The 26,535-nt window shown below is 37.6% G+C and overlaps 1 protein-coding gene across 1 annotated transcript; it reads left to right on the forward strand.

Moving 5' to 3' along the window:
* Nucleotides 1–471: 471 nt before the first annotated feature.
* Nucleotides 472–22,314, forward strand: LOC131524086 (uncharacterized). The gene is made up of 6 exons (XM_058750826.1): nt 472–758; nt 864–1,050; nt 1,295–1,376; nt 21,341–21,559; nt 21,644–22,126; nt 22,226–22,314. Exons 1-6 carry the CDS (start codon nt 472–474, stop codon nt 22,312–22,314), a joined length of 1,347 nt encoding a protein of 448 aa, XP_058606809.1.
* Nucleotides 22,315–26,535: the final 4,221 nt, after the last annotated feature.

Here is a 26,535-nt window from a genome sequence, read left to right on the forward strand (position 1 = left end):
AGTCATGTGTCCTGTCTCTCATTGGTTGATTCTTGTCATGTGACCTGTATTGTTTGCTATAAGTAGCCATCTTGTTGTCATTGTCTTTTGTCGTGTATTGATGTTGTAACCTGCTGTTGGTGAGTCAAGTCAAGTCAAGTCAAGTCAAGTCAAGTCAAGTCTCGGATTATGTTTGTATTTTGGATCACTTTGTAAATAAACTGCACTTGCGTTCTCACTATGCTCGCCTCCAGTGGACTAATCATTACAGAATACACGACCACATGTGGCACTTAAATACATTTTCCGTTTTGGCCTCACAAAGGAAGTATCTCAGTTAATGCCACGTCACACTCCTCACTGGACTCTGGAGCAATATATTGATTTGCACTCCGTTTAAGTGGTTCCTCGCTTACGGTGGGGATTACTGTTGAGGAGCCCCACAATTGTACTGTACCTTCTGCACCAGAGTATTTTCATGTCCCGACCGCCATGTCAGGAGTTGTTCACGTCATGCCTGTTACTCCAGAACCAGCTCACGTCATGTCTGCCAAGCCACAGCCTGCTCACGTCATGTCTGCCACGCCAAAGCCTGCTAATCTTATGCCTGCTACTCCAGGACCTGCTCACATCATGTCAGTTAAGTCAAAGTTTCCTCATGTCATGTCTACAAAGTCAAAGCCTGCTCACGTCATGCCTGCCAAGCCAGGGCCTTCACACAAGATGGCCGCCACGCCTGAGCCCCCGGCCAAGATGGCGGCCATGCCTGATTCCCTGTAGTACCCAAGCTCCTGCGGATGCAGAGCTTGGGCCAAGACTTAAAAGACTGATTACTAGTGTGATGGACCCACCACTGATGTCAGTGTGAGCGGCTGACATCCCAGTGGTCTCTACGCTCTCAAACCCAGCAGGCATCCCACTGTCATGGATTTCTTCTCTGCCGGCTCTGCCATGGCTCCATGCTTCTCTGGATCTGATCCATGGCCCAGGTCCTCCATTGATCCTCAGTCTGCCATTGCTTCATGGGCCAGGTCCCCCTCTGCTCTTGTCTGCCACTGCTCCACGGCCCAGGTCCTCCAGTGTGAATGTGATGACTAAAACAATGCATTATATCACCTTGTGATTGGCTTGAGTCAATCAGTTTCCCTGTACAGTAGACACTTGGACATGCTAAGCAGATTTTTTGTATTTTTATTATTATTTTATTTAGTTATTTAATTATTTTTAAATTGACAACATTTTACTCCTATAGGTGTGTTGTAAATGTCTTCCTTTCTTTTTATAATTTATTTTGTTTTGTTTTTGTTTTTTTTAGGAAATGGCACACATTAACCTCAAAGACTTCATTGTCACTTTTGGCAAAGTTATCAAAGGACAAATTTTTAAAGACTCTCAAAGTAAAACAAAAGCACATGACAAAAAATTTCAAAGGCAGCTGACTCTTTTAGTTGGAGCACATCTTTATGATACCTCTGGTAACTTATTGGCTGCACATTGTAAAATAAAACAATAAACAATATATAAATTGTGTGTGCATATCTGAACAGGTAGGCCTACAATCTAAGCTGAACTTCGCTCAATATTGATTTCAACGCGTTTGACATGTAATTACCCAAAACCTGTCCTAAAACAATTTCTGTTATCAGGAGAGCATAAAAGGAATAGTTCACCCCAAAATGAAAATTTTCTCATCATTTACTCACCATTGTGTCGTTCCAAACCTGTATAAGTTCATTTTGAATTATACAAGACATGCAATAGGTTCAAGACCTACTGTACATGGAACTACTTTTGTTGTGCGTTTCCTTGAAAATAATTGCATGCCTTAGAACGTTCATCAGCCAATCAGATTCAAGCATTCAACAGCTCTATAAGTAAGGAATAATTGTTGATGGGCCGTTGAATGAGTCTGTGTAAATAATGCACACCCGAGGTGGTGATCGCATCATGGCCTCAGATGTGCATTATTTTCTAATAATTCAATGGACCAGAGCCAATTATTCCACTTATACTAAGGTTGCCACACCTCAAGACATTGATCAGATGATGATATTTCAAGGCATTCTTTCGTTTTTTTGTACTTAAAACGCTATTGTGAGTAGGATTAATTTCTTACACATCTCATCCAGTGCCTCTGTTGCTAATAAAAAACGTCATTTTAGACCTAGTAACGGAGGCTTGAGCCTTTGATAGCAGACTAATGCAGTTAATAACTAAGTTATGAGAGAGAGAGAGAGAGAGATTAAGTATGTGAATTACCTTTTTGAGTCTGTGCGTCTCTACTAATAGTAAGACTTTATGTTCATTTTCTTCAAGAATATAGCTGTTGTTACCTCACTTGCGTGAAATTTTATGTAGCTTTTAAGTTGCTATACTATTTTACTGACAAAAGATTAGATAATGTTAGTGCGTGTATGTTTCCATGTGTGTCTGTAAGGGAGAGAGAGCGGGAAAAATAGAGTATGTGCTTTCCGTTCATCATAAAATGTAATTTTGTGGCAAAAACATGGAAATCATCTGTCTTTTTATCCTATTGTTTATTATATTTATTTGTTTGGCCAGTGTCGTTGTGGTTATTTTGCTGTTTTAGGCTGAAAGGACTATCCCGATCTTACGGCAATTTATACATATTTTACGAGGTGGCTAATTCATGAATTCGTACGACCTCACTCGTACAAATTCATACGATTTTTGCTAAATCGTATGTATTTAACGAGTTGCCAATTCGTATGAATTTTGTAGTAATCTGTACGAATTACCTACACCTAACCCTGCCCCTAAACCTACCGTCAACTGGGGTTTACACAAATCATTCAAAATCGTACGAGTGAGGTAGTACGAATTAGCCACCTCATAAAATACGTACGAATTGGTCATGAGATAGCATTGGTAAGGACCTTTGAAATAACTGAAACATGTAACGTGCGTGTGTGCCGTACATTTTCCTAAAAATAATTGCACACCTTAGAACATTAGTCAGCCAATCACATTCAAGCATTCAACAGCGACATTGTATAAATAAAACATATATCCACCTTTTTCTTCAATGTGAAAGTAAGCCTATGGGCAAGACTTCTGGTTCATTAGCCGCTATAGGGAAATAACAAGAAGAATAACAACGTGCAGAAAATGGTAAAACTGTTTGCACTACAAATACATTAAAATAATATGGTAATAATATCACTGTGCCTATTTACTGTGGTAATCAAAAAGTGATTTTTTTTCATAAAACCAAGAGACCACTGATAATAACAGCATATGGATTTTGGAATGGTAAATAATAACAGAACTTTCATAGTTCATTTTTGGGTGAACGCCTCCTTTAAGCCACATATCTCTGGTCTGAGGGATGATAGATTCTTGGAGGCAATGCTTGCTTCCTTCATTGATTTTATTGATGTTCTGTGGATGGTCTCACCTCACACACCTGAACTCCGAGCTACTTATGGAAGGATAGGTTGATATTTGTCCCACCCTTAGGCTAATGTACTGAGTCCCCTGTCTCTTTTCATCAGCTAGCTGGAGCTGATGAGTGCAAACACATTTGGCAGCCAGTGTGCCACCAGGGGGAAGAGCAAGGGCTGCTGGGAAGGTTAATTGGCAAAGGGAAATAATTGGCCATTGGGCTCTATTTGTCTGATAAAAGCAATTGGTAGATAATTTTCTTTATTTCAGACTTCTCATAATGTTTTATGCCTTTAAAACGGAAGATTCCTTTGCATAGTCTCTAGGACTGCAGTTCACCATTACTTGTCTTTACATTACTAGTCTTCTATACACAGCCAATTCAATATGAGCTGGTATACAGATGTGATCAGAGCCATAAATGAGGCAATTATACTTAAATGGACAGTTTAATGGTCACAGTACATCATAAAACAACATGTATAGGAAAACATATGCACCACAATAGTTCATCTGTATGTGAGTGTGTATGTGCATGCAATTTAACTTAACAAATCTGTTTTTAATGATGTTACCTTCTAGACAAGCTCTCCGGGGTTGGTTTGTCCTCTTTTGATGTGTACTCGGATGTACTCAATCACATCAATTTCTTTAACTGACTCACCACTCCTGCATTCCTAATGAATACTTTGAGCTTCGTTTGGTGGTGAATAAAGGTTGCAAATCTCACCACTTGTGTCAGTGTGGTGCCAATAAATTCCGGATTTTTGACTATCTCCTTGAATTGGTGAATTATCCACTTCACGTCTTGGAATACTTCAGAATTTAAATGTTCAGAGAAGGTACAATTATCTAATTCAAGGTTAAATTGATGCCTGAAGTAAATCCAATGGCTTTTTTCTTTTTAATTCACAAGCAGCAAAACCTTTCACTTATACTTCGGTTTTGTGCCAAATCACACTAAGTGCCATTTACTTCCTATTTCATACCCCCTTTTCATTTTATTTTTGGCCCATTTTGCCTCTTTTATTGAGGGCACAATAGACAGGACAGAAATTGTCCAGAGGAACAGAGAATGCTCTTTCATAGCTCTCACATGGAGTTTTCAGTTATGCTTCTGTGAAGTATTCACTTAGTCTCAGATGTGTCTTGTGAAATGTACAAGTAAAGATGGATACAACAAATAAAAATAGACACAAGTGATACAATTGTTGGCATACTGTTCGAGAATATGGAGGCATTAATAAAAATCAACGTGATAGCACACCTTAGCTAATTTACTTGAGAAATGATTGAATTTGAGATAATATCTCTTGACATTCATTGCTTAACTTTGATATCTTGGCAAATTTGAGAACATTTTGAGATGTTTAGATCTCTTCTGAAACTTCTGAAACTGATACACAAAGGAAGGCCTATACCTTTTTTCGGTAATTTACTCTCTGTGCAATAACAAATACTTTTTTTCTTTTTTTTTTTTTTTAAGTAAGTAAGTAAATAAATAAATAAACTCTCAATTTCAGCATTTTGTTATTTATTTTGAAATCTTTAACAGAATAAATCCTCTCTCTACTTCCAAAAATCGTCCCTACAACCTCCGTCACGTAACATCACATGGTCTCTCTCTCTCTTTTTCTAAGGCAGTGCTTTGAACCTTTTTTATGCCACGGTTTTGATAAGTAAAACATCCCATGGCAGACTACTAAGCACTTTAATGTGGGCAAAAAAAAAAAAAAAAAGATAGAATGATGTTGCCCAACCCTAAATCTAACCAAAAGTATTAACAGATACAAAAGTGACATAAACATGCTTTCGCTGGTGCAACCATGCTATTTTAACACTATTTTAACTTCCTTACACACGGGTTTTAACTGTCTTGTCTAACCATAGTTTCGACAAAGTTTCTACTGCGTAAGAAAATCCATAGCCTATATACAGAAGCTGTATATGTGACACTAATGTTCCAAAGTATCAGTTTTCAAATCTCTCAGCACGATCAAATTATTTTGAAGTTATAACATGATATTCTGCAAGTGTACGAAAATTAGGCTTCATTACAGTTTTTCTCAATCGATTTGACACTTTTCTCGAATGTAATATAATTGCTCTCAAAACAATTAACACAGCCATCTAAACACATGCTTATTTTAACCAGACAGTTCAACTTTACTGCAAAATGAAGCACTGCATTTGTTTACTAATAACACATTTACTAAAAGTAAATATTAATATCTTAACTATAGGTGTGTTCTCAATTGATTATAAAACATATTTAGCTATAGATGCACAATGCACAAATGAAATTACACATTTACCCAACACCTACTGTATCACCCACCTGACAAATTAAACAAATACAAAAATGAAATAATACACTATAAAACTATAAAATAATGATAGCTGAAATCTGGTTGTGCCACCTTTAGCAATAAAATCTGCAAAGCAACGCTTCTGATAACTTGAGATAAGTCTTATACTGGCTCACTCTTCTTTGCAGAACTGCTTTAGTTAAAAAAATATAAATAAATAAAAATAAATAAAATTGATTCCAAGCTCCTGGTCTCAGCATCTCCACAGGCCTCTTCCTTTGTGGCTGGTGATATTGCTCTGGACCACCATCTCAACAATGCTGCTGTTCCATTCAAAATAATCTTTATTGTCCACCTGAATGTTCTCAAACGTCAATTCTGACAAATGTTTGGACATTCACAGTAAATAACAGAAGTTGTCCCAGGAGGACTGAAAATCAGTAACACTTTATTTTGATAGTCAGACATTCTACTAACAATAAGTAACTTTGCAACTACATGTCAAATAGCAGTCATTAGAGTATTAGTAGACTGTCTGCTTAATATCTTCTAACACTTTATTTTGATGGGTCCACAACATACAACATACTGACTATGAGAAACTTGTACGTGTAGTTGCAAATAAATGAGAATTAGTTGACATGTAGTTACAAAGTTACTTATAGTTAGTAGAATGTATAAAGTAGACTATCAAAATAAAGTGTAACCTAAAAATCTAAACAAGCAACAATCATAGTACAACCCTTTATAAGTGCATTGATATCTCCTCTAAAGAAAAGGCCATGATTTGTTACGTGGTCAATTTGGGTAAATCTGATTTCATCTGAAATTCATCTGTACCTTCTACCTCTCCTTCCACCCTTTCCACCCTGTTGTCCACTTCCTTGCAGTCCATGTCTTCTTGCAGTTTCTCCTCTTGCTCTTTCCACTACACCAATGCCCTCCTCTCTACTCATCTCTTCTCCCTTTCCTTCTCCTCTCCTCTTTTCTCACATCTCCCTCCCTATTCATCTCTTTCCTGTTCCACTCTTCTTCTTCTTTCTCATTACACCACTTTTTCTACCCACTCTACTGCCTACTTACATCTTTCTTCACCCCCCACCTTTTATTTATTTATTTATTTATTCATTTATTTATTGATTGATTGATTCATTTGTTTGTTTACTTATTTATTTTGCATAATATTTTGTGCTCGTTGTATACTTTTCCTTTTATTATTACTCTAAAGCAATTGTGATAAATGTGTAAATGATTAGGAAAACTACATTTCTTGTGTTGAGTGTATAATTAAAGTGCCCCTATTATGGTTAATGAAAGGTTCATATTTTGGTTCTGGGAGTCCCCAACAACAGGTTCACATGCATGCAAGGTCAAAAAACACTTTCATTGTCTTATAATATGCATTTATTTTTACCTTACTTGCTCAACGACTCCCAAACGATTCATTCAGCGATTAATTTTTCCAAACCCCTTTTCCAAATTCATTTGTGTGGCGCTAATCTGCGGTGATTGGTCCAATTGGTCTCATTTTCATTTCATCATACCTGATAAAGCAGCGGTTAGTGAGCGCAGTGCTGCTTTGTAAAGCGATACTGGGGAAACCGCTATTTTTACCGCTCCGAAAGCGGCACCTAGTGGCAAAGAATGAATTTGCATTTTCATTCAGACCAACGCGAAAAGACCAACACATATGCTAATGTTTTGTGTTGACTTCAACATGAAATGGCTTGGGATTCGTTTTAAAAACAACTCATTTCAATGATTCAGAGTCAACTCTTTCTTTTGAAAGACGATAACTTACACGGTGCAGTTTCAGATTGAAAGGTCATTTTCAAAAATCCATAATGGGGCAATTTAACCAATCAGTTTAGGGTCAATTGAAAACATACCATGTTCATTTGATAGAATGACAAACGACAGCATTTTGTTTGTTGTGTTTTGACAAATGGTACATAAATATTTGTGATTTGTATAAAACCAATAAAAGAAGCTACAATTGCTTTTTAAAAATATTTTAAAGTATTGGTTGGTTATATTAACTATTATGAAAATATTTGAGAGTTTTGTGCACAGTGTTTTGAGAAAAATATGTGCATGATTTGTATGAAATGTTTTACAAAGTGTTCAGATCACTGTGTCAACTGTTTTGAGAACAGTGACCTGAATTTGGAGAAATGTGTCAAATAGATTGTGAAAAACTGTAATCGAAACTCTGTCTCTGTAAATCATACATTGTGTGGAAAGGAATAAAAGTTGTCGCAGGTTTACAGCTTCTAGTGTTCATTTCAACTGGAAACTGTAGCAATTCGCATGTATAGGTACATTTTTTGAGTTTTGTACAAGTATTGGTAGAAGCATGCATCTCCAGTGAACCTGAGTAGATTTAATCTCATTGCTGTTTACACAACACCGTTTTCAACTAAAAATGCATAACGTTTTGGCCATTCATTTACATGACAGACACGGTTTGGGGACCTAAAAATGCAAATGTTTGAAAACCATGCTGTTGTTGTCTCTGTGTAAACTATAAAACAAACAAAAAAAACAAAAAACATGAATTTGTGGAAACGGTGATGTTATTCGTATTAGACCTACATGTTCAGTCTATAGACATTCATGAGTACTTGTCAACCATATTACAATGTTTTTAATCGTTTTTGCGTATCTGTGTAAATAGGGATCATTTTGAAAACATTGTCATCTGTACACTATACCTTTCAGAAATGGAAAGGAAAAACCTTTCCGTTTGTAGTACCTTGTTAATGTGTAAATATATCCTGAAAGAAACAGCTGAGATATTACAGAGAAGAGAGGGGAACACGATCAGGAAACAACACAAACCAGACTTACTGTAAACACCTGCAACCTATATGCAAGCAGCACAGCTCAATGTGGTATGCCATAGCTCCACAACCTTTCCTCTGTTTGGTTTTTGCCAAGATAAACCTTCAAATGATTCCAGCATGGCTATGACCACAGGTGTCTGCTGCAGATGTTTGTGGTTTTCCTCAGTGGGAATATCTCAATTACCAGGTCTCAGATAATCCCTCAGTATTCTGATGATTAGGTCAAGCTAATAGGCTTTAGCACCACACAGAAGCTTTCGCATCAGGATTTGGTTTCTCCTTCCCCTCTCTGCTGTAACGTTAAGGCTGAAAGAAGGACATTTATATTCATACTCTTTTCAAATCCTGTTAGTCCTAGGTTCAGAGGCAAAAAGCTTCACTCTTTAATCATGCCCACAGAATTTTCAATTTGAGCACCACTCTCAGAAATACACTGAGAAATGTATTATTATTATTATTTTATATTTTATTTTTTCATAGGCTGTGAATGTTTATAGGTAATTTTTGAGGATGTTCTGGCACATACAGCACACACAAGACATACAATGTTGTCTGTCACATTTTATTAGTTGCTTTTCTACATGCAATGAGCATGATGGTGAAATAGGAATAATAAGCCAAAAACTGCCAATGAATTACTTAAGTGTTGGTGTAAGCCTTCTAAAAGTGTAACTGGAATGTTACTTTTATTTAAAAGAGCCCTATCGCTTCAACATAGGTATAAAACTTGAGCAACATTTCCCTCTTAATTTGAATAAAACTAAAATCCACATCCTACACTTTGTCATCGGGCAAATATTTTAGTATTATGTATTATTTCACCAGAAAAATGTTTATGTAAATGCAGATGTATGCACTGTTCAGGATCTTAAGTCAAGTCAAGTCAAGTCAAGTCATCTTTATTTATATAGCGCTTTTAACAATACAGATTGTATCAAAGCACTTAACAGTATCAAATTGGAGGATAGAGTGTCAGTAATGTATAATGATAAGATTAAACACTCAATTTTCTCATTGTTTCAGTTAAAGGCATTTCGTTATTGAATTTAGCGATGTCATTGTCTAGCTCAGTTTATTTTAAACAGTATCTGTGCAACCAAATTGACGATTATCACTAGAAATTAAGTTAAGAGCTTATAAATCACAAACTGAATCTTTGCCACCACAAATGAGAAATTTACTTATTTTTTGTGAATCAAAGAAACTCAGAAAGGTTTATACACTGTTTTCAGCAAATTCATGCTTCTTAGCTGAAACTGGATCTGTGGATGACGCAACTGTGTCAGAGCAGCCAAATTCATTTTTCCACTTTGAAGTTTCTTGTGGCATTAACAAAAACATGGAAAGGCACATAGAGAAATGTTCTGACGTAAAAAGGTCTCTACTGAATGATTATTCAACATAAAAACAGTAATATTGATTTGATGTTGTCAGAGCTTCAATGAATTTGCAGATCTGTACATTAAAAATATTCATACAGTGGTTTATTATTGTTCACAGTTAATGTTCAGTTTAGATGACTTATTAAATGTATTATTATTACGTTGTCTACCCAAGAGCAGTTTTTGTTGTCAACACCAGCAGTACAGGCCTGAGCTTTTTTTTTTTACTCCATTGTGGATTATCAAAACAGCATTAAGTTGAATTGTGGCTTTATTATAAGAGCTAAGAAAACAACAGAAGTATGCAACAATACAATTAAAATAAAGACAAGTCCTAAGAAAACTTGTTTGGCTGAACATTTTCTGATTTCTATCGCTCACTTATGAATTAATTGCTATGGCATCAATGAAATCAGGCCTAGCGGGGAAATATTTTTGATTCTGAATGTGGATGTTCATGAGATTTCAGAGATTCAGCAAAGGAGAATGTTGTTAATGAACAATGACTTACATTTCAGTCTCACACAAAGCTGGCATATATGACTTTAGAAGACTTGGACTATAGCACACCTGTAATATGGACTTTTAGGGTGTTTTGTTGTTTTTCTGTCCTTTTTAAACCTTGACCACCGTGGAATTACCATTATATGAAAAAGAGCAGTGTAAAAATGCTTTTAGTGGTAAGGGGGGATTTAGTTCACCCAAAAAAAAGAGCATTCTGTCATTATATACTCACCAAGTTATCACAAACCTGAATGAATTTCTTTCAGCCGTGTAAATAAGGGATATTCCAAGCATTAATGGCAAAGAAAGCCCTTTATATTTGAGAGTGGCCATGTATGAGGTGTTTCTTGGAGGTTATAGTACATTAAAAAATGATCATGTGACTTTTACGTACTCCAGGTGACCTCTAAATGTAAAAAAAAAAAAGAATGTTTCAATTTCAGTTTTGTGATATATTCCTTTTTTGAATTGCCTGAAAAACCACCTCATGCGAGCGTAATAACTTTTTTGTGATATATGGGAGTTTTTGAGAAATTGACGTGTTTCCAGTAGGCATATTTTTAATTCGCAATTTCAGTTTGCACATTTTGAAGGGTAATGGAAATGTGGCTAATGGCTCAATTGTTTGTTTACCTACATTCTTCAAAATATCTTCTTTTATGTTTAGCACAAGAAAGAAATACCAATTTGGAACAAGCGAATAGTGAGTAAATTATAACATTTTGTTATTTTTAGGTGAACTAGAGTTGCCATGCGGGTGAATAAATAATGACTACATTTTAATGTTTTGAGGTACTGTTCTTTCAAACAATGACTGACAGAACCTCAGAGTACTTTAGCGTTCACTTCAAAACCAATTTACTCTCTTTATCATCAAACACCAAGAGCGCATTGCACTCATCTGAAGTGCAAATGTATTAGTTCAGGGCAGATCATAGAAGATTTTCTCAATTAGAAACAAGAAGAGAGAAACTTACTGTCTTGTAACAAGCTCACAGCGTCCAAGTCGATTGGCGAACAATGTCTCCCAGGGTGAGAGAGAGGGTCTCGGGGGTGTAGCGGGCGAACGTATTGGATATGACTCCCCCATCACTCTAATCGTTAGTGACAGCACATGCAGCTGCTAATGATCTTTGCTTAATCACATTTAATCAGGTAATAATGATTCAGGGACGAGCTCTGAAACAGCCTAGGCAAGAATTTTGGATGCATTTCCAGACGTGTAATGGATGGGAGCTTTAGGTGAATGCTGGAATAGTGTGAGGGGGGGAAAAAGTATGAGGTGCCGGTGAATGTGATTGTTGTTTTTCCCTACATTGCTGTTTCTCGACTGGTCCTGCAGGGTGGTACGGGGGGAGAGGGCGGGGGGTGCAGCTGGTCCCTGTGGGAGATTGTGAGAAGGTTTAGATCATGTTTATTCTGCGGGAGGCAGTCACAAAGGACGTTCAAAAATACCTGAGGTGTGGGAATATGCATCAGGTTCTTCACCAGATGGTTCTATTGTATGCCCTATGAGGAGATGAATCAACATTTCATTCTTTCTTTCTTTTCCGTTACTTTTTGTTCTTTATTTTTGCTGGGACGCAGCTGTCTTCGGTTAACGTGCAAACCAGCTGTAAAAGAAAGTAAGTCATGAAGCCAACAGGAATGGTGAGAGCCATAAGTATAGGGAAGGGCATTGACTCACAAGTTTTATAGATAATGTAGAATGTTTAATAATTGCTAATTAACAAGTTAATATTGATATGTAAATAAAGTCAGTAATTAAACTCATATCTGCCTTCAATCGCAGCATAACACCAGAAAGAATATTATATTTAATAGGCTTGTGTTAGAAGCATTCAGTTAGTTCAGGCAGCAACACGTACAGTATTGTGTTCTTGGTAATTGTGTCTTGCTTTCTTGTTGGTAATGAAGATTGACAATAGCATACCCTAAAACATACAGTATCAGCAATGTTTGTTACCTCCTATGGTGCAGTATCCCAGCTAACAGAGAACAGTCATATAACTTTCAAAGTTATATAAATGTTAGGACAAAATATTCTTAAAGTAATATTCATGGAATATTTGTACACTATTATTAATATTTGATATATGTTCTCATAATATTAAGAGAAAACGTCCTTAGAACAACATTCTTTGAGCGTCCTCATGACGTTACTTTTGATAAATGTTCTTATAATGTTGAGAGAATGTTCTTAGATCAACATTATTTCAACGTCCTTGTGTTATTTGTACTTGAACATTCTTAATGTTTGTAAAAATGTAAAAAAATGGAATTTAAAAAATAAACATTATTTGTTGGGTGAAAAAGTTAATAGAATGTTGTACAAAATGTTTTAGAACCTTTTAATAACATTTTGTTATGATAAGGGATCTTTATAAGACATTAACATACTTAGAATATTACAAATAAACATTCAAATGATGTTATATTTTGGTCATACTTTATTTTAAGGTCCGATTCTCACTATTTACTAACTATTAACTATGATTTTGCCTCAATAAACTTCTAATTTGCTGTTGTTATGTTTAGGTATGGGGTAGAATTAAGGGATCTAGAATATAGCTATGCAGAATAAGGCATTAATATGTGCTTTATAAGTACCAATAAGCAGCCTATATATATGCTAAGAATATGATATGCTAATAAGCAACTAGTTAATAGTGAGAATTAGTTCCTAAACTAAAGTGTTACCTATATTTTCATTGACAATAAAGTTGCAAAAAATGCTGTTTGTTACTTTAAACAACGTTATAATCACAAAAAGAAAACTGGATATTTTAACATTTTAGTAACATTTAAAAACAATGTTCCCACAACATTTTATTACATAACATGTCACTTAGGACTCATAATGATATGCATATAAATCAAATACAAATCTCTACAGTTAGCATTTCAAATACAGAATATTAATACCATTCAATTATGGAAAGAGCCCAAAAGTCGTGTGAATGATAAGATGTTTGTTGGTAATTCATACTGAACATTTGAATGCATAACTTTAAAAGTACACTTACAACAGTTTCCCCCTCATTTTCTGAAAGATAATAAAATGGCTTATTTCATGCACACTTCTAAATTCCACAACATAAGTGCATCGAATCAATATTGCTTTCATATTAAAATATAATATCATTATATACATGAGAGGTTTTCTGAATATACTGACTAATGTCACTGTCAGTTAGCATCTACAGCTTATATTTTGTATGGTGGCCAGAACATTAATCCTTTGGGATATTAAACTTTAAAAAATTGCTGGCACAAGACAATATTCATCTTTAGAATATATTGCATCTGTTATGGCTTTATATTTCACTGATTATGTACCATGGATATTGTCAGCTCAGGATTTATTCAATAACGCTCTCCTGACAAATACAGCAGAAAATTAATGCTATCTGTTTTTTGGGTAATCCTGTTTGCGCACACAGTGATTTACCAGGGTCAACAAGGCTGTGAAGACATATGAGAAATGACATGCACAACATCATTTTCCTTTATTGGTGTTTCAAAAATGCTGGCAGCTTCTCCTGAAGATGTGAGGCATGGCAACTGCAAAAACCAATGAGATCGTTTCAGAGAAATCACCTCTCAAGAGACACTGACCCTGCGTTCCACACACACACACACTTGTTTGTAATGGGCCCCTGCAGTGATCCATGGCATCGAATAATTGTGAGCTCACTGGACCATCGCTAACAGATGCCAGTGGAACCGCACCATTAGCTAATACATGCGGCTGTCAACCCACGCATCAATGGCATGAAAAGTCAAACTGTCTTTCTTACAGAGCTCAGACCATATCCATCTGCCATCCAATCTAATACTTATTAAACGCAGATTATGGGCTGAAGCTCCTCTGCTCTTGAGTTGGTCTTCACTAACCCTGATAGCGCGGACAGAAGTGAGATGGTGAGAAATAGGCACACGCTTTTTTTCTCCTACTCCACTGAAACAGTGCTGCTGTTGGAGCAGACACCTGGCTGAGAGGCCAAAACTCTTTCAGACCTGACCCGTGTTTCCACTGACTTGACAGCTGAATGGTAATGTAACTGACTACCTGATATGACGGAACAACCGCCTTTCTTTGAGTCAGTGCCACCCCATCCTTTTGATCGCCACCCTGCAGCCGGTCTCCTGACAGGAGCAGGAAAGAGAGGGGAGTACAGAACCAAACTGAGCTCATGAGGTGTGACAAGGCACATCTGAAGTTAAAGGAATAGTTAACCCAAACACTTTTTTTTTTCTAGTAGTTCTAGTAGTACTAGTAGTCATAATTTGTGAATGAATGATTATTTTCGGTTTAGTATTGTTTTCATTTTACCAGTTGCTCCAGTTCACAAAAACAGTCAGTTTTGCTTTGGCTCTCGAGTTCAAGTAAAGTCAAGTAAAGTACAACTTAAATTTTGATCTGATTGTCTCACAAAGCCATTGTATGGCTTATAAGACCTGCAATTATTATTATTATTTTATTATTATTATTATTATTATTTTTATTATTATTTTTTTTTTTCAAAATTTCAAGGGTCAATGAATTATTGCATTAATGGTGCCTTGTCATTGCTGCTAATGCTGAATGATTTTTGATTTTGATTTTTTTTTTTTACCCCAGTACCCGGATTGCCTAGTACTTCTGCTGGGATTCTGAAATGTGCATTTGATGGACACTTAACTAGCCCATAAGGCCACATGAGAGTATTTATGAATGACAGCAAAGCGAAGCAATTGACTCTGCAAGGTCACATGACAGTCACAACATGTCGAATGTAGTATGACCGAATTTCATTCATACTATATAGAACATATTTATTTGACACAAAATAAGTTAAGATTCAGATGTAGTAGCTAATCAGACAGTACACTATTTATTACCTTTTCTGTTTTGCCTGTTTTCCAAGAATTTGTATATGTAAGACTGTGCTGAAATTTACCAGCAGATGGTTTTAATTCACCAACTGGCGTGTCATTAACAGAAATACTCATTCAGTACCTGCTTGCATCATTATATAATGAGCATTTATTTAAATAATATATATTCTGATACTTTCTATATACATTTTTTTTTTTTTTTTTTACGAGTGCATAGACTGAATCACTCTTTCACAATTGTAGTGTTGTCATCCTGGAATATATATGGGAACGTCGGTAACACTTTATTTTAGGGTCTCTTAACTAGTTGCTTATTAGCATGCATGTTACTAGAATATTAGCCATTTATTAGTAGTAATTAAGTACATATTAATGCCTTATTCTACATGACCTTATTCTACATCCCTAATCCTACCCAATAACTAAACTTAACAACTACCTTACTAACTATTAATAAGCAGCCAATTAGGAATTTATTGAGGGAAAAGTCATAGTTAATAGTGAATAAGTGTTCCCTATTCTAAAGTGTTACCGGAACGTCTTCCAACATGGTTGTTTAATAAATGAAAAGCTAGTCTGCATTAGTTCGGGTTAAAAGAAAGTTGCCAAACATATACCAGAAACATATTGATCACTGCAATAATGATCTAATTCTAGACCTTTTGCTTATTTAAATCATTATGCAATGTCTTGGTTTTACCGTTATATTCTGTCGGGATTATAATATTGTTGCAAATATAGTATGCTTTAAATATACTCCGAAAGCATGTACTAATCTCACAACATTATATCCCGCATTCAAAGCATATGTAGCCCCCTTACCAGTTTACCACCGGACTGATAAGGGCCTGAGTTTGAAATTCTACTTGATCCTTTGTCTAGCGGTCTTCTGATGGAAATTCAATTAAGGAAATGGAACACAACACGCTACACAATTAAATGAGTGAATTCAAAGCTGTATTATATGAATTCAAGTAAGCAAATGCCAAAAAAAATGTATGAATGCTGTAGATGTAGGTTTTTAACCCTCTATGGTACCTCAAGGCAACATTGTACCGTAATGGAATCGCATAAGGCCATGCAGGCATAATAGGTTATAATACAAGTATATGATATTTGTAAGGAAAAGGGTTAGGATTATCTAAACGTATTAGAATTTTTGCATGATTTTGTAATGCATTTGCAAGAATAGTAATTCTCATACTATATCTGCACATATTATGATTTTTCTGTAAAGTTTAATTGTTTCCTCAGCTTTCACAAGCAATGAGGTGTCATTAGTGAAGTAAGAGATTTTGCATGCATGTGCTTGTGTGTGTATGTGCATGCAAGGATAAAGTGCATATTAGTATAAGGTTATGATGATTTTTATTTTTTTTACTTTGAAACACCACTGATTATATTATTTTGGTATGACAGCAGGCATGAAAGTTTAGTTATACTTGTGATCCACGATGGTACAATGTTGCCTGAGAGCAGCTGGATATGAACTTTTTATTAAATATGAAATGTGCAATACATTAAAAACTAGATAATTCTGTTTGTTCAAGTGTTTGGTTAAAGAAATTGATGTTTTCAATAAATATATTTCTTTTTTTCTACATGAAAATGTCAAATGTTTAATTTTTTCTGTTGCCTTGAGGCAACAAACTTTTAAAAAATTAAAAAATTAAAAAATAACGAAAATGTTTATTGATATTGTTATAGTGTCCAATTTTAAGTAGGAAAAACATCACTTTTTTTTTTCCTTATTGATATCATATTCCGTACTGTAGAGGGATAAATGAATTCAAAAACAAAAGGAGAGAAATACAAAACAAAAGATACACCAATAAATGGATTAATGCAACTTGTTGTCTGTCTTTTATGCTTTTAAATAAAACAAATGTATTTATCTTCAAACAGTTCGGTTTTAACTAATATGCTTTAATTTATCCTTTTCCTTGTCTTACCCTTAGAAGGCTCTCACAAACTGAAATTTACCTTTCCACATGATGTGAACATATTTCTATAGCGTTAGTTTAAACTAATACTAACAACTGTGTTCTTCTGCGCACGAACTTTAACAAACCTAACTTTAACAGTATCAATCAGCTGAGATTAGAAAATCACAGTCAAATACTATATTAAGACCAGTCAGATTAACGAATATGTGGATCCACACTCACACACACAGGCCACTGTCAAAGAAACCTGGGCTTCCATACCACCTCAGCAGTGCCACAAGCTGATCACCTCCATGCCACGCCGAATTGAGGCAGTAATTAAAGCAAAAGGAGCCCTTACCAAGCATTGAGTACATATGCAGTAAATGAACATACTTTCCAAAATGCCAACAATTAACTAAAAATGCTTTTTTAATTGGTCTTATGAAGTATTCTAATTTGTTGAGATAGTGAATTGGTGGGTTTTTGTTAAATGTGCTGTGCAACTCACTAGATATAACATCAAAAGTGCAAAACATTAGTCAGAAATATACATTTACACACAAACTGACCACCAAACGCAACTTTTCAACTTTTTTTTATTTTTTTTAGCTCAACGGAATGGAACGCACAGGATTGTGGGATATCAAAGGCAGCGAAGGATACATCTATGCTGGCTTCAAAATTCGATCACAAGAAGGTACCTCCGGAGACAGGAAGTAAAGCAGAATTTGGATTCGGATGTGCCTTGCTGCCTGTGTGTCGCCGCTGCTATCCGCCATCTTGCCCGACAGCCAGTCTCCATAGAAATCCATGTTAAAACGGGGTAAAAAAGATCGACTTTTTCAATATAACTAAATATAAAAATGTGCAGAGGGTTAAGATGTGCTGTTGTTGGCTGCCACAGTAACGGCAATAAGCTAAGGAATTCCTTTAAAGTACTTGTTTTGCGTACAAGAAAATCTGTCATGTCCAGCGCTGTATGCATGGCTTGCTGTGCTTAAGTTAAAATACTGAGTGTTAAATAATAAAATGTTAAAATGTGTGCTCTTATCATTCTGTGGACAAAATCCCGTGAACTTCGCCCCGATCGGGAGCTGTATATGCACATGTGCACTCATCTGTTTTCAATGCAGCTAACCTCATGTCGCTTCATGTCATCTTCCCACTCATCAAACTATGACAGGTCCTTTACTGCAAAAAGATGGTCACTGCAACACTCTAAAGTGACGAAACTATGGTGATATGAGCTTTTTTCATTTTATATTGTTGGCTCGGAAAATGTATAAATACACATGCCCAGTAGCCGCAGCTGTATCCCTTCTAGCCTTTAACCACAAATCAGACAGGAGAGTAGATCTTGAAAATGGTGTGTTCTGCGGTTGAAATAAAATACTTTCTGATGTTTATACATGTTCATTTTGTGCTTTACGTAAATATGAAAAGACGATCAGTTCAAGTGTGCTGCTTGAACTGAGGCGCTACAGCGATCTCTCACGACACATTAAAGAGCCACAACATGGAATTTATTGTTTGAATTTCTTTAAAAGTTAATAATTTGAAAGCTGAGAGTCCTGAGACCTTGTTTCATACCAGAAGTAACCTGCTCTGCCTTGTCTGTCGGCACGTTGTCAGTTTCCTCTTTACTCTGCGATTGTATTTTTCACTGCGTGAGAACATGATGTTTTGTGTGAGAGCGGCATTGTTTGTCGGTCATGGCAACAGTAACTAAGGAGGGTGGGTCTTTGTGAACGGTCAATTGGCCTCTTACACTTTGTTTACACTTGTTGCTAGGTAACAGCACAATAGTAGGTGTCAACAAATATCGGCCCCTTGTGTCTATCTTCCTCAAATGTACTGAAAAAGTTCTAAATAACAAAGGATTCCATTTCTGCTGAAGGTGAGCAGAAATTAGATATTCTGTACATTCTCTTGGCCTGCAGTGCATCAGTCTTGCTTGTAATTAAAGTGAGTGAAAAGAAAAAAAACAACAACAAAAGAAAAAGTTATATTGAATTATACGTCATTAATAGCTGTTCACCTCGGCGATGGTGTACGACTGCATTTATAGTGACAGCGTATCACACTGGAATTCACATGAACCGCACCCAAGACCATCTTTTTTAAGCAGACTCTGGTAGGGAAAACAGTGTTCACATCATCCAAACAAACCAAACTGTGACATTAGATAAACACGGGTGTGTACCAGAAATGCTAGTGTGGAAGCCAACATTCCTTCGTACTGCTATTATTTAATTATTTAGTCTTAGGAAAAATGATCTCATAAATGTAAATCTCAGAAGCTGCTGCGGTGTGAACATAAAACTCAAAAAACTCATTAATGAGAGCTCAAGACAGAATAAATGGAGTCTTTAATACTGATGCAGTTCTTCATTTCCACCAGGCTGCATCTTTAAAGCTGGTTATGGAGCTCAGAGAAGGAAGCTAAAGGCTCCTGCCCTTCAGTATGACTGATGCCAGTGGTTTGGCTGTGTGTGGCGGTTGGTTGAGCCGAATCAGACACAACGGCAGCCCTGAGGGTCCCGATGCAGAGGTTACAGAGAAATGAGTCCCTGACCATACTGGCTTATCAGCTACCAGCTTTTATTTTTCATAAATGAGGGATTAATTATTGCCCCCAGAAGAGCATAGTCTGCACTGTGTAGATAAATCAGGCAGTTTCCCCACAGGGCAGTGCAGAAATGAGGGGGAAAAGGGCAGATTCAGGGTTGTAAACAGAGTGAGAGAGTAACTTTTTTCCCATAACACCAACGCAACTCCACGGCCATCATGTGTTCTAGAAAATGAAAGAAAACGCTCAAATGTGCTTTTGCACGATTGCCTATAATGTGGCCACGTTTCCAACTATTTATCCTTTTGTTCTATTGAAGTTTCTCTCTTAGGTATAATTTAGTAAATTTTGGCAGAGCAAATACTTTTTAGTGTTTGTTCAATTAATCAACTTGTTTTGTTGTTATTGTTTTTTAAGTTAATTGCTGTGCAGGGGATATTGTGTAAAGGTAATGGTACAAAAACCTGTGATTAAAATAGGCTTTGGTACTCCAGAGGTGTTAATTTTAAAGAAAAAAAAAAAATATATATATATATATGCCTCTGATCTGTTAGTGTAGCTCATGAAAAAGTATATGTGCATTGTCCTTGGTTTGTGCTGTGCAACTCACGAATGTCTCATGACAAAAATGTGCATGAGGATGTAAACTATTGGCATAGTTTTGCATGCAAAATGGATTTGAAACAATTTGAAACCAATGATGTAATTGCAATTTGTGGAACCCAAAAATGGGTGGAAAGGTAGATGCATCCTCCCATTTAAGATTATTTATAAATATGTGAAGGATTCAGAAATGTAAGGGAAATTATGTGCATACAGGATGATACATTATCTAATATACTATATACAATACACTATATAGTGTATATCAATATCTCTGTCACAGTTATGGACTTTTGTGTTTTCATTCCCCATGTGCTCTGTGTGACCTAGTTTCTGCCATTGTCTAATTAGTTAATCACCTTCATTGTGTTCACCTGTCTGCCCCTCGTTATCTGCCCTATATTAGTTGCCGTCCTTTGAGTTCTTGTTTGTTGGTTATTGTTGATGTCACCCTGTGTGTGAACCTCCTCATCTCAAGTCATATTAAATACCTGATTCCCTTTTCACTTTCGTCTTCGCGTGACTTGTGTGTGCACTGCACAGAACCGTGACAGAATAACCGACCCAAACGAAAGTTAAGTTTAGCAGCGTGTTTCCCCTCATTTTATTTTCTGTTTTGTCATGAATGACCCTGCCTGCCTCCTCCTCATGCTGGAGCAGAGGAGCCTTTCCCTCGAGGACCATACAAGACTATTCGTGGAAATCTAAAACTATACCCACTACCCGGACTACTGCCTCTGCACATTCTACCAAACGAGCCTGAACGACGAGTGCAGAGCGCGGTTGTCCGGAGATGGTCCTCGGGGAGATTTTGCTACCTTTGTGGAGTGGGTGCTGGTGTCCTGTGGATCCCCACTAACCGTGGACTTCGAGGACGATGACACCAGTCCCACTCCTGACCCAGAGCCCAGCCCACCATCACCCTGAGCCGCAGAGCGTCAGCCCGAGCCCACCGCGGACGGAGAGCCTGAGCCCATAGCAACCCACGAGCCATCGCAAGAAGGAGCGACTGAGCTGGAGATTGCTCCGGAGCCAGAGCCTCATCGACCGTCCGATCAGGTGCGAGAGCCGGCTACATCGCACGCGACAGTGGAAGTTACAGTGGAGCGTGAGGGTGCTGAAGAGAGCCCCGCCCACTGCACCGCCGCTGAGGGTGAGCAGTCGCAGAACTCTGGGGATTTAATAGATTAGGAAACTCATGTAGACATGCCTTCTCTGCTTCTGCCTTCATCTGAAGTCTCTAACTACCCTGAATGGCCTACCTACCTGGATTTCCCACCCACCCTCCCTCTCCTGCCTCCTCCTATCATCCCTGCCACTTCAGCCCGGCCACCGCTGCATCCTGGCAGTCCCTCTGCTCACCCTCAGCCCACCATCTGTGCGGTGGGATCGCCGCGGGTCTGCCTGTCTCCATCGGCATCATGGCTGGGGGATCCCTCGTCTCCGCCTCCAGCCTCTGAGTCCTGGACTCCACCTCGGCCCTCCGACCCAGCGGCTCCACCTCGGCTCCTAGCTCCCTCATCTCCACCGTCGCCCATCGGCCCACCAGCTCCACCGGGCTCCTTCGTCCCTCCGGCTCCGCCTTGGTCGGTCATCATCCCGCCATCGCCTCAGGACTCCACTCCTCCGGCTGTGCCTCGTTGCTCCGCCCCACCGGCTCCGTTGGGCTCCTCCCTCCCTCCAGCTCCACCTGGGTCCTCAGTTGCTCCGGCTCCGCCGCGTACCTCCGGATCTCTGTCTCCGCCTCGGTCGCCAGAGCCCTCGGCTCCACCTTGGCCCTCCGGATCCTCGGCTTCGCCCGGGCTCATCTGCTCTCCAGCTCCGGCTCCTCCTCCACCTGCTCTGCCGCCGTCGGTCGGCCCCTTGGAGTCGGCGGCCATTCCTCCTCCATGGCTCCTCCCTCCGTAGGCTCCACCCTGGGCCGTCAACATGGCTGTGGCCTGGGTCCTGCCGGGCTCCTCCTGCTCCAAGTCCCTTCGGCCTCCATCCTGGTTCCTCCCTCCGTCTGATCCGCCCTGGGTCCTTCTCTTCTCTCCCTGGCTCCTTCCTCCGTCACCACCCTGGACACTGCGGATCGTCCTCCTCCCGGTCATCCGGCCACCTCCTGAACCTCCTCCTGCCTGTTTGTACCAACCCTTCGACATCCCTCCATCTCCTTCTCTTTCTACGGCGCGGGGTCGCGCCTTCCGGGAGGGGGGCGAACTGTCACCGTTATGGACTTTTGTGTTTTCATTCCCCATGTGCTCTGTGTGACCTAGTTTCTGCCATTGTCTAGTTAATCACCTTCATTGTGTTCACCTGTCTGCCCCTCGTTATCTGCCCTATATTAGTTGCCGTCCTTTGAGTTCTTGTTTGTCGGTTATTGTTGATGTTACCCTGTGTGTGAACCTCCTCATCTCAAGTCATATTAAATGCCTGATTCCCTTTTCACCTTCGTCTTCGCGTGACTTGTGTGTGTGTGCACTGCACAGAACCGTGACAATCTCAAGGCACTGTTAAGTTTTCCTTTTTTATTTTTTTTATATATATATATATATATATATATATATATATATATATATATATATTAGATTATGTAAAATACATTTGTCATCTTTAATAAATTATTATTGTAATTTGTTTTTAAGATTCCATTCATTTTAAATGTTAATATTCTCTAAATAATGCATTTTGACCATTTAATTGAAAGACATAAATCAAATAGCAGAATCAAAGTCAACACCATTTGAATTCCAGTATATACTGTCATTCTTCAACAGACAAATTTATTTTAGATAATAGATATTGTAATAAACAATTCTTCCTGCTAATGTTAAGCCTTTGACAGTTGCCAAGCAACATGCAAATGTGTAGCATTAATATAAAATGTGTGTATAAATATAAAATTTAAAGTTAAAAAATAATACTGTCTAAAGGACAAACTTACAACACCTATCCATCCACCGACATAGATTCACACACACATACAAACACAGATCCAAGAAAAGACTACTTCGCCCAAACTGCAGAGATCAAAGCCTTCTTATTATCCTGCTGCCTCTCTTTCAGTATCTCTCTGCAGGACTCTGTAACTGTCAGCAGGCATTTCAGCATTTCAAAGAGCAGCTGTGGGCCCATCTTTCTCCACTCCATCCCTCTGCCATACCTGGAGAACTTTACATCTTTGGGCTCCATCTCACATGTGCAAATTACAGCAAATGCCACAGCAGCACCATGGTGCTTTTAGAGCAACGCTACTGAATTTTTTCATTCTGATCTTTGGCTGTGACAGATGTGTCACTCCCAGATTATTGGTCTCATGCAAACGTGGGCCTCCAGTCTTCTTCAAAACCACATGTATGATGCAAATGTGCATGTATGAGTACTGTCCTGAAAATGCGGTCCAGAAGTTTCATAATTACATTGTGATTTTCAAATGAACACTTATTTATATCTGGCTGTAGTGGGAGGTCAGTTCATGGATGTCCATGAGCTTCTCAGCTGGGAGTCATATCAAAATTCTATTTTTTACCCATGTGGATAACTCTGTGGATAACATGCATGAATAATGTGTGGTTATTTATTTAAAAGAAAATAAAGTAGTAGCAAGTGAACACCTTACGCTGGGGAATCAGGCCTCAGCATTCCAGTTCCTCCTCATTAGCTTCCCTCGGTAGTACGAGACATGAAACAAAATGGGCTTAACCAGTCCTCAACGGGTGTTTATTAGGAGCTCATTAGCATTTCTATATTCTCGCTGACCTCAAATGTTGGAATCGTGCTGGAAGCGTAGGGTGAGGAATCTATGCGGTAAATTGCCAGTTTACAGCAATGACTTCGGATGGCTAAGAATTCCCAGTTTCTGGGAAATTATCGTCATGAAAATCTTGCAATCATGTACTTAATGGGAGGAATAATTAATCAGAGACCCCGAATTAGAGCTAAAAGTATGACTGGGAAACGGAGAGGTCTCCCTCCGCAATACTCCACAGAAGGTGAATGAATTATTCACAGTCGGCATGCATGATGGGTAATTTGCTGCAGGCCATCTCTGTAAACAGCTTGCAAAGGGCTCAGAGCAGAACATTCTGTTATGTAAAAAGCATAATGGAGCCAATTCAGAAAAATTTTATTTCAGGCTGGGGGTTTCTATGAGGTTTAAGTTATTTTCACACTTACCGTATTGTCCCGAATATAAGACGACCCTGATTATAAGACGAGCCCCCTTTTTCCAGATATACCTTTTGGAAAAAGGCTTTTTCAAAACCATATCTTGTTGTTGTTTTTTTTTTTTTTTTCTCTCTGTAAAAAAACATTGGTAACACTTTACAATAAGGTTCATTAGTTAACATTAGTTAACAACATTAGTAAACATGAACTAAGAATGAGCAATACTTCTACAGCATTTATTAATCTTAGTTAATGTTCATTTCAGCATTTATTAATACATTATTAAAATCACAAGTTGTGTTTGTTAACATTAGTTAATGCACTGTGAACTAACATGAATAAACAATGAACAACTGTATTTTCATTAACTAACATTAACAAAGATTAATAAATAGTGTAATAAATGCGTTTATATATATATATATATATATATATATATATATATATATATATATTTATTTATTTATTTTCATTTATTTATTTATTTTCTTCACATTGTGTCCACAGTATGTTTGAGTATTAACCTGTTAACTGCCGGTTCCACTTTTTGAGTATAGGCCTGAAAATGACATTTCCAACTTAAATTGTTATAAATTTTGAATTCTTTGGAGACTTAAGGTTGGTCCCTTTTTAAAGAAGACACATGGCAGATTATTGTAGAGGTGAAAAAATTTATGGAAGTTTAAGTTTATGAAAATATTTATTAAAAATATTGTCTTTTTCTCAAAAAAATAGAATAAATGTTATCTTTTGAACACTTGACATGAATGGAGATTTTTGCTGATTTTTCATGATTTTATATATGTATCACTATTTCAAAGTAAAGGTCAGAACTCGCTCTCTGAGTCTGATGAGTACTCTTCTTACAAATTAATAAATTACAGTTGCTCTGTAAAATATTTCAATCAGTCACCAAATATGAAAACTAGAGTCTTTAAGCTTTCAAACGATATATAGTTTGTTAAGATATTAATTTTTGAAACATGTAATGGCAAGTGGGCCCACCGATGGGCCGTAGACAGTTAACAGGTTAAACTATTTATGCCATTAGATTTACCTCTTAACTTGCACAGAACAGCACTTTCATTTGTCTGCTGATGGGCAGAATGTGTGCTGCTCTCCGAAGGCAATTACACATCGTACCGGAGTTCACATTACCAGGTCTGCACCAAACCTTCTAGTATGAAAGTGTCTTTAAGACTCACCCAATCAACAGCCGGGAACCTGATTCTCTCGACAGCATCCCAACTACATCCTGTTTATTTTCTTTAATTTTGTTTTATTCTCGCAAGCAGACCACTAATGCTTTGCTGTGGTCCTGGTGGAGCTGAGCAGCACTAGAGCTCTTCAGAGTAATTTGGTTCCACCTGAGGAGACCCACATGCTTGTGCAAGCACAGGATCAATATTAATCAACTCGGAGGGAAGACAGGCTTGCGTTGTTGTTGTTTTTTTTAAGCGGATGTTGCAGCCAGGCATGGAGATAATATTTCAGCACAAATGTAAGGCCAGCTGCAGCTGTGGTCAATATCGTTCCTCTTTCCATGGTCACTCAGAGGAAATACTGATAACTCAAGAAAAATCTCTCTTTCTATCTGGCTCATGCAAACACTCATGCGCAGGTTGTCAGAATTGAACTGATCATGCATTTTATGTTCTAGTTCACTACCCCCCTCCCCCCACCCCCCACCCTTGTGAATTTAGTATGGCATGAATTCTAGGTTTCAAGATTTTTGTTTAAGGATGATTCTCAACTATGTTATAAAATATATAACAAAATGATTTGATATACCGTTTTGTTTTATGCAATATGTGTGTAAAAATGTCCATAAACTGATTTTCCCATTAAACACAGTGTATCTATACACTGTATCTAATTTGCCATATTGGGGGTCATAATGGGAGTAATAATTGGCCAGATTTTCATAATAATATCTAATATTTCATAAGAAATTTGTTATATAATTTATTTTCCTATTAA

The sequence above is a fragment of the Onychostoma macrolepis genome, chromosome 18, assembly GCF_012432095.1.
Source record: "Onychostoma macrolepis isolate SWU-2019 chromosome 18, ASM1243209v1, whole genome shotgun sequence".
In the NCBI taxonomy this organism is placed as follows: Eukaryota; Metazoa; Chordata; class Actinopteri; order Cypriniformes; family Cyprinidae; genus Onychostoma; species Onychostoma macrolepis.

What these genes read in the sequence shown, in the direction of transcription:
- LOC131524086 (XM_058750826.1), top strand. Translation starts at nt 472, where the DNA reads ATGTCAGGAGTTGTTCACGTCATGCCTGTTACTCCAGAACCAGCTCAC. An exon ending in GCCATGCCTGATTCCCTGTA is followed by an intron (nt 759 to 863) that starts GTACCCAAGCTC and finishes CTGACATCCCAG; the next exon opens with TGGTCTCTACGCTCTCAAAC. An exon ending in GCCACTGCTCCACGGCCCAG is followed by an intron (nt 1,051 to 1,294) that starts GTCCTCCAGTGT and finishes TGTTTTTTTTAG; the next exon opens with GAAATGGCACACATTAACCT.